Source organism: Pseudorasbora parva, chromosome 9, assembly GCF_024679245.1.
Source record: "Pseudorasbora parva isolate DD20220531a chromosome 9, ASM2467924v1, whole genome shotgun sequence".
Taxonomy (NCBI): domain Eukaryota; kingdom Metazoa; phylum Chordata; class Actinopteri; order Cypriniformes; family Gobionidae; genus Pseudorasbora; species Pseudorasbora parva.
In genome coordinates this window covers 28673157-28690982 of record NC_090180.1, presented here as the reverse complement: position 1 = coordinate 28690982, position 17826 = coordinate 28673157, and the positions used below count along the sequence as shown (strand labels likewise).

The 17826-nt window shown below is 38.7% G+C and overlaps 1 protein-coding gene and 1 long non-coding RNA gene across 6 annotated transcripts in view; one reads left to right on the top strand and one right to left on the bottom strand.

The window, feature by feature from the left end:
- Positions 1-17826, top strand: part of LOC137088824 (serine/threonine-protein kinase pim-3-like) — a 57534-nt gene that overhangs the window by 33182 nt on the left and 6526 nt on the right. The window contains exons 3-12 of one of the 5 annotated variants that reach the window (XR_010907576.1): positions 2772-3038; positions 3214-3341; positions 3471-3553; positions 3669-3719; positions 3799-4171; positions 4280-4453; positions 4544-4622; positions 4718-5006; positions 5121-5278; positions 5639-9065. Coding sequence is in view for 1 of the 5 variants with exons in the window: in XM_067452176.1 (XP_067308277.1) it covers positions 3491-3553; positions 3669-3719; positions 3799-4171; positions 4280-4453; positions 4544-4593 (711 nt within the window). In the remaining 4 variants the exon portion in view is untranslated. Of the gene's footprint in view, positions 1-2771; positions 3039-3213; positions 3342-3470; positions 3554-3668; positions 3720-3798; positions 4172-4279; positions 4454-4543; positions 4623-4717; positions 5007-5117; positions 5279-5638; positions 9066-17826 lie in introns of those variants that run through there. The other 4 variants (XR_010907575.1, XR_010907577.1, XM_067452176.1 and 1 more) reach the window with 4 other exon arrangements.
- Positions 12076-15656, bottom strand: LOC137088826 (uncharacterized). The gene is made up of 3 exons (XR_010907579.1): positions 15591-15656; positions 14944-14981; positions 12076-14256 (listed from the first exon to the last, which is right to left on the bottom strand). It is a non-coding gene; the product is annotated as an uncharacterized lncRNA (long non-coding RNA).

Sequence of the window (17826 nt, the reverse complement as noted above, 5' to 3'; positions counted from 1 at the left end):
CGGCTTCCCTTATAATGTCACAAAATTAATGGTCAAATATGTACTATTATATTAACATTGTATTGACTAAAAATGCGTTAGAAAACGTTTATCTCAAAGACGAGTTCGTTTACATATAGCAGGTCGGCTGACTCGATTTCCATCCCATACATTCCCGCAGCGTCACAGTGCATTTCCCTATTGAAGCCCAGCGTCCATTGACTTCAATGGGGCTGCTTTGAACGGTTTTTTTCAGCGCTTCGAAACTAGACGGTCATTGGATAAACGCTGCGATTATGTCCCGCCCACGGACGCTCAGCGTCTCTGGGAGTGAATGGGGAGTGGGCTGGCCCGGACTCCGAGCTTCTGCGTGTTGATTGGAGGGTCTGCATCTCCTTTTGACTGACAGCGATTCTGTACTATAAGGAATCACTGAAGCTATTCGCGCTCAGTCCCATCGCGAATTTCTCAAGTTCATTCGAAATAAAAACTGCTGCAACCTATTTCTTTGATATTTGCTTGGCGAAATTGCTTCATTTTCATCATACATTTCACACAATTATACACCACATTCCTTGTTTCAGTTTTACAGAGTTTAATATTTTTTTAGATCGTTCATTCATTCACAGGGTAAAAGACCATTTTCTTGAAAAGGAACGTAGGGCAGAATTTACTTTTAAATAAATAAGACAATTGGCCGAAAATGAGCTTCCCCTCTCTGACAGACCAGTAACTTAGCCGCCACTGATCGCACTACACTAAAGCAATCTGCATAATCCTATTCAACATTTCACGCTGGTCTCGGGATGGATAACGGAAATCATTTGAACATGCAAGTGATTTTATAGCATTTCGTAATAACAGTTACAGGAGATATGAGCTCATACGACACACACACACACACACACACACACACACACACACACGCCTGTCACTTAGTCACGCTCGCACATTACACATTAAGTTTCCTTAAACAGTCAAATACACAGAGTTATGTACAAATGTCCGTCTTTAGTGAGTAAGTTATTCACATAAACACAGGCGGTTGTGTCTAACGGGAATATAAATAGTGCAATAGTACGCGTGCAAATATAATGAGATCTAAATGTCATTGGTTGAAACGAACGCTGGAGATTGTGATATTCGATCTTATGTTAGGCTGTGTGTGTGCGTTGATCAGTGTTAAAAGAAAATAAATGTCTAAATGAGATGGTTTGAATGATTCACTGACCTATCGATCTCTTCAGAAGTCTTAAAGTCAGAATAGTGACAGATATGCTTCTTGGCTAGGTTTGATGGTTCTTCATCAGTTTTATAAGCAAAGTCATTACAAATGTCACTTCTACTCCTCTCTTTATTAATTCGTTTTGGGCATCTTGAGTGAGATTCAACTGCTTTATCCATTTTGTTCGTCTATGTTGTTGTCACATTTGCCGGTTGTTTCGGGTCAGTTTGGGTAGCGCGCTGCCATCTAGCGGTGAACTTTAGAACAGCAGCATATACCGAAATGTGCCAAATCATGATATCGTACCGTTTTAAATAAAATATATACCGGTATTTTTCCAGTACCGGTATATCGCGCATCCCTAGTCTCAGCTGTCAATCATGACGTCACACCCCCCGTTTTTATAGCATCAAATAACTAACTAAAACTAAACTTATTTTAAAAACGAACACTTGAAATGAAATCACCGTGATGATAACTGCCTTCAGTGACATAAACTAACTTTGGGGAAAAAATATTTGAAGTGTAATTTTATTATTTAGTTTGCCTCGCGTCCATTAGAAAACACAGAGGGGCGGCTATACTGGGGCCGGTCACCGGGGGGCGATCGAGGCGCGAAAGCTTTAGTAAATGAGAGGGAGACTGCAGGCTTGGTTCATACTTGTGCTGATTTGCTGTGTGGCTTACTCATGTAGCGACATCACCTGCGCATGCGCGTGTGGATGAGTGATACGAATTTGAGTTGCTATAGCGACGCGTTATAAATAAGCGCGTGTATGAGTGATAAGAATTTTAGTTGCTTAACGATTCGTGTTATAAATAAGCGCGTGTATGAGTGATATGAATTTTAGTTGCTATAGCGACGTGTTATAAACAAGTGTTATAAACCGCATATAAACACTCAAACATATCGCTGTCTGTTGGTTGAGAGGAGAATTCAGAAGTGACTTTTGCAGAGCATTTTCCGTGATTTTGAAGCGATTTCTGAGAGGAGACTTTCTATTCTAATAGATCGAAGGATATTTTATTATTATTATATTATTATTATTATTATTATATTATTATTATATTTTCTAGCTTTAATTTATTTTAAGAGTTCATATTTTTTTAGGACAATTTTATTTTATTGTTCTTTTCTTGTTTTAGAAGGAATTTGGAGTTTTATTTTTTCTCATTTTTATTTTTTTCTTACTTTTTTGTTTTATTTTATTTATTATCTTTATTTTTAATTTAGGAGAGTTGTATTTTATTATATTTTGTATTGTATTTTGTATAGTTTTTTTATTGCAGATTGACCGAAAATGTCGATGGCTCACATGTGTGAAAGAGATGAGTGCTTTAATATTTCAGTTGTTTATTGGTATGTTATGATGTTGTACAATAATTGACTAAATGTCTAAAGTTAAATATATGTTTTATTTCTTTTATTTCTTACCATGATTCTAGCTCAATTGCAATTCTAGGCCCAATAGAAAGTTAAAATATATATAATTTGATGTGACCACTGACATTGATCATTGATTATTATTGAAACATTACTAACTATTTGATGTTTTAAATATTCCAGCCTCTGGCCGCTCCGGATCCAGGAGAGCTGATTTCACCCAGACTGCTGGACAGGAGATTTGGAGGCTCGGTTCCGATGACCACGACCAGGATCTGCAGCCAGCCCCGGAGCTACCTGGACATTTAACACCTCTGCCTTTTGAGTCTGTTTCTGTCTCCACAGGTCAGGCTGACAGGAAGAGGAAGTGTCAGAGCGGCAGCCAGGAGGGACCAGATGATGAAGGTCCATCCACTACAATCAAAAGAGCAGCTAAACGCTCTCGCAGAGGTCAGAATATGCTTTCGTTAAAGACGTTATGGCTCAGTTAATAAATTATTTGTCATTGAAAACAAAGTTGAAGAAAAAAAAAGTAGCAATTTGATGTGGCAACTGACCTTGATTATTAATATTATTAAATATTTTTTAAAACATTACTAACTTTTTGATATCTGAAATATTCCAGCCTTAGGCCGCTCCAGATCCAGGAGAGCTGCTTCCACTCAGAAGACTGCTCAGGAGATTCGGAGACTCGGTTCTGATAGTTGCGACCAGGATCCGCAGCCAGCCCCGACCCAGACAGTGAGCCCGGAGGTACCTGGACTTTTAAATCCTCTGCCATTTGAGTCTGTTTCTGTCTCCACAGGTCAGGCTGACAGGAAGAGGAAGTGTCAGCAACATGTTTTCTCTTAAAGACATTTCCTGTGATTGTTTATGTTGTAGAAGCATATTCAAAGGGCCCGATGCTGGGTCGAGGTGGATTCGGCTCTGTGTATGCTGGGATCCGCAGGTCTGACAGACTGCCAGTAAGACACTTTTTTTCCCTCCTTTGTCCAGACAGCGTTTAGAAATGCTGATATCAGAAAATGTCATCTGTCATAATTAGGCAGGTGTGATTTACTTTAGTTTATCTGTCTACAGGTCGCCATTAAGTACGTCTCTAAAGAGAGGACTCGAAAGAGGCTGAAAGTTGTAAGTTCCAACATGAATCTGTTGTTCTGTTTCATCTGTTTCGTTCAGCTCTGGATATAATGGTGTATTTACCCTGCAGGAAGATAAGGGTCTGCTGCCGCTTGAGGTGGCACTGATGACCCGGGTCAATTCAGCTCCTGCCTGCCCCAACGTCCTGCAGCTTTTGGAGTGGTTTGAGCGTCACACCCGTTACAGCATGATCCTGGAATGGCCAGCTCCCTGCCAAGATCTGCAGAGTTTCTGCAAGGAGAACGGCTGTGTGGATGAGAGCTTGGCCAAGAAAGTGTTAGTGCAGCTGATCACCGCGCTGAAACACTGCGAGAGCCGCGGAGTCCTGCACTGGGACGTCAAGCCAGGGAACCTGCTGATTTCCACAGCTTCCCATAACATCAAGCTGATAGACTTTGGTTGTGGAGACCTGCTAAAGGACTCGGCCTACACCTCCTTTGCAGGTTGGTTACAGAAGGAAACTGTGGATGTCTGTTAACTTTTGCTTTGAGAGAATTTCTTTGGACTGGAACCTTTTCAGTGATTGTTTCTTGTCTTCTTGGGTCTCTCAGGTACTGCTGAATATGCCCCTCCTGAGTGGTTTCATCAGCACCGCTATCATGCAGGACCGGCTACTGTTTGGTCAGTGGGGGTGACGCTCTACAACATCCTGTGTTTCCCCTTCAGAGCTGCAAAGAGGGTCTCCATCAAAAGCAGACTTCTCTTCCCTAGAGAGCTGTCTACAGGTAAGAGATAGCAAACAGTCAAAGGTATAATGTTTGTTACAGGATAAGTTTGTTCTTTTGTGTTCCTGAAGACTGTGTTGTGTGTAACAGAGTGCCGTCAGCTGATTAGCGGCAGATTGTCCCAGTTTAGTCGACATTGAGTATCATCCCTGGTTACGCGGAACAGGTGGTCAGTGACTTTACACTTATCTGAATCATAGTAGTCATGACTTGGATTGTATTGTTAGAATAAGTGTAGATAAACAGTCTTGAATATTTGTATAGAGTGAGCAGGAGTGACACTGGAACTGCAGAGAGAACTGGAACTTTCCTGATCACCTACGGAAAGAGGAGTGGTCCATGAATACAGTTTGCATCTCTGTGAAGCTGTGGATGTGGGGATGCTGGAAGAGCTGAACACACAGCGGCAACTGTAACCAGAGCCCCAATGAGCCAGAGATCAGCTAGTCGAAAGTAGCAAGGCGCATCTTGATGAGGTCGTGAACAAGTGTGGAATCATGGGAGGTGTCGTCGGGAAGGGTGGTCTACATGACTTCATCTAAACATCAGAATGGTAAATCAATAGTTTCTTATCGTCATGTTTGTGTTCTCTCACATTTTGAAACTATTATTAAGTTGTACGATTTTAGACTATTTAAAATAAACCATTATCGCTTCGCTCCAGAAGGCCTTTATTAACCCCCCAGAACCGTGTGGATTACTTTTATGATGGATAGATGTACTTTTATGGACTTCAAAACAGAAACAGCCATTCACTTCCATAAAACTTGGAAGAGATTGTATTCGTCTGAAAGAAGAATACTCACCTAGGATGATGGCTTGAGGGTGAGTTTAATACATTATTAATCAACTCAATGAGTCATGGAGTAACTGCTTGTGGCCCAAAACGAAAGATGATTATTCAGTTTTATTTGTTGGCTTATGACTGTGAAGAAAAGTTATTTTGTACTTTAATCTATTGCTGTGTGTATGTATAGGGCTGCATGTTTGGGTCCATGTCATATTAGTAGTGAGCTAATGGATGTCTTTTTTTTAAAGTCACAATGAAATCAAAACTGCCAATTCTTGCTTTTTAAATAGAATATTGCAGTATTTATTATAAATTATTCATCTGTGTATTTTTTTTTTTTTAAATCTTGTGTCTTTGTAATCTTTACTCAAAACAACTTTGTTTTCCTCTTGCAGTGACTTCTCTTCTCTGATGATGTGTTTTCTGGCACAAGAGCGGGACAACCTGTCACTCACATGAGATCAACCAATAGCAAACCACAACCATCCAACAATCCAATCAATTTCCGATGGTCAAAATAAAGTCGCTGCCACTGATCTATATAGAGAACTCACAAGACATCATTAAAAATTGAAGGCGCCGCCATATTGGTATTCCCTAACAAGCTCCCTGCAGATTTGTAACGGAAGCAGGATAGAAATATGTACAGGTTTCTACTTTCCAACTTGAGCTGCAGGGCGAAATCAAATCGCAGGTAGATTGGGCTGGGTTTACCCATTCTAGGAAATTATATGTAGTGGTGGGAAGTTCGGAGTTAATTAATTGCGCTTGCCTCGCCTCCCGTTCCAAATCGTTCTTTCTTTAGTCACTTCACATTTAATCACGTCTGTTCGCTAGAAAGATTAGTAGCTAGGCTACACCTCTCATGACTTCTGGTTCGAGCCGTTAGTTTGGTCATGTCTGATCTGGGCTGTAACAGCCTTATATGTAATACATGCATCCGGAAACAGAAAAGTTTACTCTCTCGACTCTTCGAGTCTCAGGTACTCGTTCAAGTCATTTGTTCAAGTCCCCATAGGCTGAATGCATAAGCAGTTAATCTCTCGAGTCTTCTCATTCAAGTTGTTCTTCGGGTCTGACTCTGAGTCTTGTTGTTTTGTCACATGACCACACCGGTTCAGTGTCTTAAAAGTCACAACATATACAACATTACAGTCATATTATTGACTGCATGTTGTAATATATTTATTATTATATAATCATCAGAAGATATGGGCAATAAACTGTTATTATGCCTATCCATTCTGAGCAACCCAATGTGCCCAGGATTCATAGGAATATCAATTATTAGCTATAGGCCTAATAGCTTTAAAAATAAAAAAAAGAAGTTTTTCAAAAAAAAAAAAACATGCACTTGTTTGGGAGGAAGGTTGTGAATGAACTATTTCTGTATCCAACACGGCTGTCACGTCACGTGACAAAAGAACGAAGGCTAAACGATGGTTAAATTAATAATTAATTCAACAACATATAGCAAACATAATACCACATTCTGGCAGGAAGACGAAGACAGGCAGGTACAGTTTAAATCGTTAGTTTACTCTCACACAACCTAAAGACAGGCAAAAGCACAGCACAACTATTATAACGGTGATCGGACAAAGACTGAGTGAAAAGGGAGAGCTGGGAAGATGAATCTGTATTTAAACTGGATCATCAATAGCCTGACAAGCCAGACCCACATCAAGATGTTTGGTCTGGAAACTCACCATAGACAGGGCTCAGTCCGAGGGGCGGGATAAACGGTTGTCTTTCAAACTCCCTCTGCACGCGATAGGATAGCGGTACACCAACCGGAGCAACGACGGTGAAGGGGAGCTCGCTGACTGATTAAACATTCGCCGTATCCGGTCGGCTAAACTCCGAACACATCTTCCCTTTTTAAGAATGACTTCAGTGCCGCTCTTTGTTCTTTTCTCAGAGGAAAGCTTAACTCCAAGTCTTCCGGAGGCGCGGGCAGAGCTGATTCGAAAGACCGCCGCCGTTCGCCAGTTTCTGTGTTTACTAGAAGACTGTGTTACTAGAAGCCCGCAAACGCAACTCGGCCGTCGTCATTATGGCCCCGCCCGCCGACTCTATAGCCTACCTACACGATGTGATTGGGCCGTCCAGATTCTGAGGAATACAGCTCAGATAGGAATTGAGAGTTGCTAGACCACACTTGCGGGCAAATTAAATGCCGCTAGGGTGCGTCTAGATTTCTAGGCTAGGTCATCAATGTAGTAGAAATGTGAAATTATTTTTGAATTTGGTGCCTTCTAGACTGAGAAAAGACAGAAAATTTATTTTGGCTCATGGGGATGAAAGACTACAATTTCCAGAATGCTTTGCTGCCCTGTGAGGCCATTCCCAAAGCCACCAACATGATTACTGTGACTGAGTTGGAGAAGACACTACAATTAAAAACTGAATGTGTCTGTTCAATATAACGAGTGGGTCACCGCACGAGTATCACAGCACTGAGCACTAACTGCAGGAGTGAGATAAATGAGCTGATGAGCTCTCATGATGAGAGCTGAGGTAATCGCGACTACACTCGCGGCATACATTCACAACGCGAGTTCAGTCTGGCTGATTCAGTTCATGCCTTTGCAAGCTTAACTTTCATAGAAATTCATTTAAGAAGTTAAAAGACTTACATTGCTCACCATAGCTCTGTTTAAATGAGTGCCTGTAGCTGCAAGCTGAGCTCTGAGCGTAATCTCCCATCCCCTATGCGCGAGTTCAAAACATGCGGAAATGGCTCCCTCTACTGGCTGTAGTCTTTAGCCTTTGGCCAAACATTCCTCCTATGATGCAAATATCATCAATTTGCATCATAGGAGGAGTTTTTCCAGAAATAAAATGCATAAATCTCTTGTCTCATGGGGATATGAGGGGGGAAAGCACATTTATTTGAATATACTCCAGGGTTTCTACTGATACAAAGCCATATGCTAATCACTGAAGTAACCCTTTAAGGTTACTATAGGGACAGACGAGTGGCGGGAAAATGAACAAAGAAACGTGACAAACGAAAACAAACTGAAAGTCCATGAACAAAACATCACTGTGACACAACACTACTCATGGAAACTGTGAACACCATATTTTTGCATTGTCTTAAGAGTCTTAAATAGATGTTGCTCAATCAGGAAATAAAATGCACGCATTATGACTTATCATTATGACTTATTTCAGACAAATAACGCTGACTGCTTAATTTCTGAGGTGATGGTAAACTTTGAATTTCAATACAATATTGTGCAATATAATAGCAGAGGCTTGTAACAATATTTTTTGCATAGGCTTTTAAAATGTATTTCTGCAGCTAAACACAGCTAGGCTATGTATTTTAATGTTTAATATTTCCTCCATAATTGTATACAGTTGCAAGAAAAACCTGTTAAATACCTGTATAAAAACTTCTCAAGTGGGAAATGTACATAAATTGTTATCAGTTTGCACTGCATAAGTTATAAATTATATATAGATTAATCCTTATTAAAGGTAACGTTACTGAAGTTATTTACTCAAGAGCAGATCATACAGTATTTAGTGAGCAATTACTTTTGTTCTACATTGTCATTAAGTGAATACTGTCACTTTAAAAGATCTTCCGCTGTCGCACATGATGAAGTCGCACTTACAAAACGCGTGACTGTCCCCCACCTGCTCCTCTTCAGAAAATTAAATTCGCTGTCCCATTGATCACGGTATTTACACAGGGTTTGGGTTTGTTGGCAGGAGTGCCTTCCGTCTCTATCGTAGTTAGGTCCATCATCCGTCTCTGGGTCTGTTTTGTTTTTCCCCGCGTTGTCACTCGTCATCATCTGATCTCACACATTAACGGCCACCTGTAGGCTACTGCAGATGGAAGTTATCGCGAGGCTAGTTACAGATTTCAGATTGGAAATGTTTTTTTTTTGTTGTTGTTTTTTTACTCCGGTATTATTATTTTTTAATAACGCAGTTTAAAATACGGGAGATTTACCGGAAAATACGAATACGGGAGGACGGCGGGAAAGAAGGGTAAAATACGGGACTTTCCCGGCCAAAACGGGATACTTGACAGGTGTACACTGGCCAAGGCTGATATGCAGAAACCTGATCGAACGGAAGATAATGACCGGGGTGAAGAACAGTGCCCGGTTGCATAAAACACCTTAAGTTTTTCCCTTAAGTATGATACTTAAGGCGTGATTTCCCCTTATCTAAGGGAATGATTTAAGGGTGTTGCATATAATCCCTTAAACGGTTCTCTTAGGTAAGGGACGCCGCTAAGTGTTTCACGACTGCGACCCAGGTTTTACCGTTATAAAATTCTATTGTTGCCATAGACACGCTACGCTGGCGGGTTAGAGAGTGCAGCTGAGATTCAACAAGAGGAATATTACACGGAGTGAGAGAACATTATTGTCTTAAATCAAATAAAAATGATCACTGCTGAGGATAAACGATTTGAAGATCACGACAAAATAAAATATGCTTGGTAACGTTATTTGTTTCACACGTTAGACCTTCTCAGCAAAAATCAGCTTCAACACCGGCAGAGTGCCAGCAGCACGCCAAATCATGCAGCAAAGTGAGGTTTTATTGCTTTTTGTTAACAATTATTTTAGTCTATTGTTAATTTTACTTAGAACAGCCTCGATGTAATTTTTAGATTTTTTTCATTATTCCTTCAAAACACTTGTGAATTGCAGAAAGACGCAAATATCCTCTCCAGCCGCGACAAGAGAAAAACTGCAAAGAGACATTAACCTACAGAAGACAAAACTGCAATTAGAGAAAATCAAGACCTTTACAACTTCATTCTTAATAACAAACTAATGCAGCTACAAAGTGAAGGAAAAATAAAATGCACATCAATTGACGAATATTTTTTTATGACAGATCTGACAGGTTTTGTATTTATTTATTTATGATTTATTTATTTATATTTCATTTATTTATATTTATGACTATTGTCCATAGGCTACTAGCTAAACTAATTAAAGAATGCATTTACGACGGCATCTCTGACAACAAATCCAGCCCGTTGAAAATCTTGTTGATTTTCTTCATGAGCCTCTTCTGCTTCTGCTTCTTGAGCCTCTTCTTCGACATCATCTCCCTCTTCACAATACATCTTTGACATGTTAAAAAGAACAACGCTGGCGACAATAATTCTGCAGACGCGCAGCTCGTTGTGGAGACTGTGAAATCTGCGTTTGAGCTGTCCGATCGTCCTCTCAATTATAGACCGTGTGTGTGTCAACGCATTGTTGTATCTTTCATAGGATCAAACGATGACCATAATTATCAACAAGTCAAAATACATTTTAATACATTGATAAAATATTTCATTTCTAATTCTGCACACATGGTCACACTAGCTGCACATTAACAGAATGGTAATTTTTTCTGTTAACATACTGATCTTCATGCGTGCGGGGAGCCTGAATTCTGACATGTGTGCCATCGATTACACCACTTATTCGAGGAAACCCCGCTTTCCGAAAAAAAGAGGTTTGAATGGCATCCAGTTCAACACGCGATGGAAATGTCACAGTTTGGCTTAAATGACGGCAGAGAGCCTCTGCAACCCGGTGAATAACTCTACTAACTGACGATTTATGAACATGGAAAACATCTCCCAGACGGGAAACTCCCAGTTGCAAAGAACCGAAGTGCTATAAGCAGCTGTAACACAGAGGGTAGTGAGTGGTTGCGCTGGGTAACATGATCAAGATCGCCTTCCAGTTTGTTAGCGATCTCATATATCCCGCGGTGATCAAATCTATATTCGCGAAGCAGTTTTTCATCGCTAAGATGGTCCAGAGGATTCTGCCTATCGCGAAAAATTAACTTTGGCACATTTACATCTTCAACAGGATCAATAAACTCAGCTATTTTTTCTCATTAATGTTCGTCAACTCTTAAGGTAAACTTTTCCTAACCTTAAACTATACTTAGGAAAATGACAGTTAAGGGGCTTTATGCAACGCTTAACGGTTTTTAAGGGATTACTTAAGTGAAAAATAGACATTTGAGGAAAATTCTAAGGGTTTATGACGTTTCAGTTTAATAAACCCTTAAGTGATACTTAAGGGTTATTTTATGCAACACCCTTAAAGGGGGGGTGAAACACTCAGTTTCAGTCAGTGTCATGTCAATCTTGAGTACCTATAGAGTAGCATTGCATCCTGCATATCTCCGAAAAGTCTTTATTTTTTTTATAATTATATAAGAAAGATGCGCTGTTCCGAGTCTTTCCGAAAAAAGCCGAGCGGGTGGGGGCGTGTCGTGTGAGCGGAGCTAAATAATGACGTGTGCAGCAGCGCGCTGCTATTGTGTTGAGTGCGTCGAGTGCGTCGTAAAGCTGTCATCCCTAACAGCGGGGAAAAAACTTTATTCAAAATAAAAATATGGCTTTTAATCAGATACAGCCATACATCTATGATCCGGAATCAGACCCAGAGGCTGCAGTTGAACAGGAGCAGCAGCAAAAACGACTAGAGCAGGACGTCTCTATGTGGTACGATATACACTAACTAACGTTATATAATATGCTTAGCGGCTTGTGTTATTTACATATTTATACTTGAATTATATCGTCGTATTTTTGTCTTTGAAGGTGTACATGTGGGAAGTGCAGTTGTGCACGTGTGTTTGTGTGTTTACGCGTGGTTTGTGTAGACAGGTTAAGTTAGTGTTTACATAGATAGACACGGAATAGTAGCGCATTTGAATGAAGAAGCGTGCTTATTTAGTTCAACATATTTCCCCCCTCTTTGTGTATTGTTGAGTGCTTTTACAATACACAAACATAAAGTTACACATATAGTGGCCAGCTAAACAAATGTACACGCCCCAGCAAACACAGCAACGTTGTAAAAACGTTTTTTTCATGTTGTGAAAAGGTCGCGATAACGTTTTTATCCGACGTATTTAATACGACAGATGTCGGGTTTTTTTCACGTTATAAATACGTTTTTTCACAACGTTGCAGAAACGTTCTTATAACGTCTTTATCACGTTGCCACGTCTCCTTGTAACGTTGCAGAAACGTCTTTATCACGTTACCGCGTCTACTTACAACGTTGCAGAATTATATTTATAACGTTTTTTTATCACCTTACCATATCCTCTCCTTCCAACATTGCAAAAATGTGTTTATAACGTTTTTGTCACCTACCACGTCCATCTCCTTCCAACGTTGTAGAAACGTACCACATTCAAACTGGTTCTTCACTTCACACATGCTGTGATCAAAATGTTTTTTTGTTTTTACTGTTATCTTTAATATAAAAACAATATTATAACTACAGTAAGAAAAATATATTGTGGTCTTTTTAGATCTCTGTATAATTTGTCAAGGCTAATCACACGTTATAATATTTATGTCAATCTTAATATTCAGCTTATTAATAGCGCTTTTTACATTTCACCTTACCTTAGGCCTTACCTCTGTTTGTTTCCCATTTTATTAAACTACATAAACATATGTAGTACTAATAATTTATACTACACACAACATTTGTCAGTCATTGTATTTATTCACACAATATAAAAAGCAATATGATAGAGGTAAGTTCACAAAAAAAGAAAAATCTGTCATTTACTCATCCTTGCATTATTCCAATCTAAATCTGTATGACTTTCCTTTGTTAAACACAAAGGGAGGTGTTAATGTTAACCTTAAGTCAGGAGATATTAAGCATAATGTTCCTTATACACTATTCACTTTTTTGAACAAAAGAAAGTGAATGGTGAATAAGAAACATTAACTCGAATGTCTAACAAAGTCATACAAGTTTGGAACAACAACAGAAAAGTTACATGATAACAGCTTTTTCATTTTTAGTAGAGATAATGTAAATTGAAATCCTTGAGATAATTGTAGAAGACTACAATTAAAGCTCTCATTAATAATAAGAAAAAAATTCTAAACAGATAAATAAAAATACCGGTATGCCAATAAAACAAAATGGTACAAATAAAGTACAGCACATGCAAATTATGCAATGACTGGGAATTTAAATAAGAACATGAACAAAAAAATGTAGAGAAAAATCCATAAAAATTCAGTGCACAGATGTTAGAACAAAAGAGATTAATCTATAAAATGTAAATTCTCATTTTAACTAATTACAGATTATGTTATTGCATATGTTATTTTACTGCAATCTATTTTTTCTATTGTACCTGGTGTACATTAAACAAGCTAAAAACCCCAGGAACAAAACCCAGAAGTTTTTATAAGCTGTTGACCCCAAAAAAACAACGAGTGTTTAAAGACTAAAGTGGATACAGGCACTTGAGACAGAGCGCGTCATGCTATATTACACTGAGAACTACACACATTGGAGGGGAAAGTAATCAGCGACAGGAAATATAATATATAATATATAAAACTGACATTTGGATATTTAACAAAAGGTTTACTGCACACGTAGGCATATGGAGTGTCAGGATCCCAAAATTGACCCATTCTTCTTGCTGAAGCTTCACGTCTTATTGCCTGTATCCACTTTTGTCCTTAAACGCTTGTTTTTTGGGGTCGACAGCTTATAAAAACTTAGTTATGTGTTTTTTACCTTGTGTGCTGCACACCTCGTCACATATGAGCTTTTAGACATTGCCGTTTTTGTTATAAGTAAAAAAAGACGAGGTGACCGCTTCACGCAACACAAAATCAATGGAGAGCGTTGGAATGTTTCCTCCCCGGTGTGGGCGTGGCCTAAATACACTCTGTCTCTATTATTGTTCAATAAATAATATTTTATAATATTGGCATACCTGATTTTGAGAAACAGTCAAGTGTTTTAGTCTGTTTCACATTGGTACATTAATAGATGTATTATAGCAAACAAAGTTTAGTCGTGTTCCTGAGTAATATCTGCATGCACCTAATTCTGCAGAGAACATATAATACACCATTAGACAGCAATCCATATGAGAGAGAAGTCTGGTCTGGAAGGTGGATCTGGAACCGACTTCTGTCCTGGTTTTCACAACATCTCTTGTTTATCCGTCTTCACAAACTGCCCTGAAATACAATTCAAACATCAACAAGGATTGTTATAAATATAATGTGAGGTTCATACATTCACAATGCTCATCTGGCCTCGGTGGTGAAGTGTGCAGAAAATTCTGCCGGACTGAAATTTAGTCTTTTAGTCTTACCCTTCTTATACTAATGGTAACAAATTTATAACACAACAATAATTCACTCTCAAAACTACCTCTCTTTAATACTGCAAATACCTTGTAGAGCCAAACATGGATGAAATCACAGAATCCAGTCACAAATGGAATTTACTGTATTAAGCAGAACGTTACAGAATTTGGAAATATTCTTTATGTATAAATCAAAATAAGGGCTCTACAATGAATCAGATATTGATACAGACTAGTGTCTGAATATTAAAGCTCAAAAAGACTGGAACTGAAATCTGAAGTCTTTGTTCTGCCATGTCTATAGTATGTAAATAACTACTACTACTTAAACCGAAGCACGCCAGACACTCGTGATGATTTCAGTATCTACTGTCTCCCTATACGCACACATGAACTGCATCTGCAAAGTTGATCTCAGAGTTAATTAATGAACATTTAACCATTTAATTTGATAGAATGATCAACATATACACACAGGAATGTATGTATGGTTGTATGTATGTATGTATGTATGTATGTATGTATGTATGGATGGATGTATGTATGTTTTACTTACAAGTCAGATGGTTCATAGTGCTGGACAGCCATCACAATCTAGGAACATAAACAATTTGTCACAGAGCCAACAATAAGTGGTAAACTATACAATGTCACTCAGGTAGGTTTATTAGAAATAAATAAACTAGTGCATAGGTGAAAATGCAGCAAAAAAAAAAAAAAAGATTAATATACAGGATATATACAATATATAATATCGTAAGATACCAGAATTTACGTTTAGGTTTTACAGATGCATGGTTATATACGTGTCGTGGTCAATACTTGTTTACTATGAAAGATCAAACATGTTTGAAATAGCGCATGTGAGTGACGTCACCGAGTCACGTAAAGTGCAAACTGTTTGGTTAAATACTTAAATTAACGTTCCTTTCATTCAATCATTGACAAATAGCCGGCAAAACATTAACAAAATCTCTTATCTACACATAATATGGAATTAAAAGCCCAACTTTCATAAATAAGAGCTCAGGGCTATAGTTAGCCTAACGTTACCTCTTAATTAGCCTAACGGTTAAGACGCTAACGGACTTTTTCCGAAGACACTAAACCATTTCTTTACAGTAAATATTCAACAGAAGCGTGTTAGAAAGTGTCAAGAACAGTTGTATGTATTATATGTGTAATATTAGGGACTAAACTTACCTGAAATTAGTGAAAACAACAGTGGCAGACGGAGCCTTGCTGCTTGTTGTCAGACGAGCTGCCCCGTTTCCATGGTAATTCCATCCGCTCCAGTTTAAAAGCGACTCGAATGTTCAACACGCACACACGTTAAACACGTCATGTGTAATTTGTGCAGTGTTGCGTTTACATGAATACATATTTTTATACTGAAGTATAATATCCCGATAGTTAAGTAGGCCACCGTTTAAGTGGAAACTGCAGCCTATGCCTACGTAAAACTTTAAATGGAATGAGAATGAAAGCTTGTATAATATAATATAATATAATATAATATAATATATAATACTCTAATATAGCTATTCTATCAGTTAAATGAGCATCTTAAAGTATATTCACAACATTGATATAGAATGCTCAGCTCTGCATCAGCCTCATCTGTTACTCGATCAGTCACTGAATCGTTGATGTTAAAATGTTACTGTCACGTTCTGTTTATATTCTGTGTATATTTTCCACAAACAGAACGTAGCCTACCGTTGGAGGTTTGGCATATGGTTGTATTTTGGTACTACCATGACGTTTTTAAAACGTTTTATTCCAACGTTCAGATCACGTTATTTTAACACCTGGATAAAACGTCTACCAAAGGTTGTAGTTTGGTCTAGTTTAGTTTTCGTAGTAGACAAACGTGATATTTACGTTTTTTTGACTACTTAAAGAAAACGTCCCAGGTTGGTATTTTCACAACGTTTTTAAAACGTTTTTTTTCCAACGTGCAGATAACGTTATTTTAACACCTGAATAAAACGTCTCCCAAAAGTTGTAGTTTGGTCTAGTTTTGTTTCCGTAGTAAACAAACGTGATATTTACGTTTTTTTGACTACTTAAAGAAAACGTCCCAGGTTGGTATTTTCACAACGTTTTTAAAACGTTTTATTTTGGTTACATTATTTTTCTATTTTAAAAAACGTTTTTAAAACGTCTTTAAAACGTTGTACTACAACATTACCTAATTGCAACCAGAATACAACGTTGTGGAACGTTGTAAAAACGTTTTGTGTTTGCTGGGGCACTACACATCGCATGCTCTATTGATCAATTTCTATATATAGTAATATATATAGTAACTATACGTGATCATGTTTGGGCTACTTGATGAGCATAGACACAGACATTTGAAGCAGTCTAACTCACCGCCCGCGGTTCTAACGTTGGGACTGCTCCATCCTTCAGCATTAGGCTATTGGAAAATCCTGTGTCGAGCTGGGCCTTGTGAAACAGTCGGCACCGAAATGCAGCGAACAGATATAAACATTCGCGCAACTCAGTTGCTGATCCGGAAAAGCAAATTACATCCACTGTTGCCTTACCGCGGGGTTTTGGGGGAATCTGTGCAGGACTGTCTTGGTCTGGCAACCAAAAACGCACTTTTTGATGTCATTGTTAATTGTGCACATTACCTGTGCAGCGCAGCCTACGAGCGCTTTGATGGGCATAGCCTGTTGCTTTCGCTCTCTCCCTCTCTCTCTCTCCCCCTCTCTCTCTCACACGCTTCCGGTAGAATTGTCCGTAAGGCCCATACAAGGAAATTCCGCCCCCACTAACGTCAATGGGGACGCATGATCGCAAAAAACTTGCCGAAACTTATGACTAACCGGAAGTAGTATTTTTGACAAAGAAATACTCCCATCAAACGTCCACCTTAACTTTTGAAACTTTGTCCATGTTTAGTATGGGATTCCATGTCTTTAACAGTGTAAAAAGATCAGTATGCATGAAACAGCATTTCACCCCCCCTTTAAGTTTAAGGGAAACCTAAGGGCGATCTTAAGGGAAATTTTCACTTAAGGTGTTTTATGCAACCGGGCACAGAAGCGTAAGGTGGGTCTACATTAGAGACAAGCAAGAAACGCAAATACTGTGACAGTTACATTGGTTTTGGGTTTACATGGATTGGTGATACAGAAAGTCCGAGCCCGCAATGTGTAAGTTAAGTGTAGAGAAGTTTTAGCTAACAGTATCAAGCCATCATATATGGTTCGGCACTTAAAAACAAAACACAGTCACTTACAAGACATGCCTGCAAGTTTTTTTCCAAGGAAAATTTGAGGAACTGCAGAAAAATAAACAAATTATCCACTCCCATTCAGGCTTAGGTGCTTCTAAAAATGCACAGAAAGCTTCATATCTGGCGAGTTACCGCATAGCTAAACGAGGTATGCCCCACACAATTGGAGAAAATCTGTGCTTACCA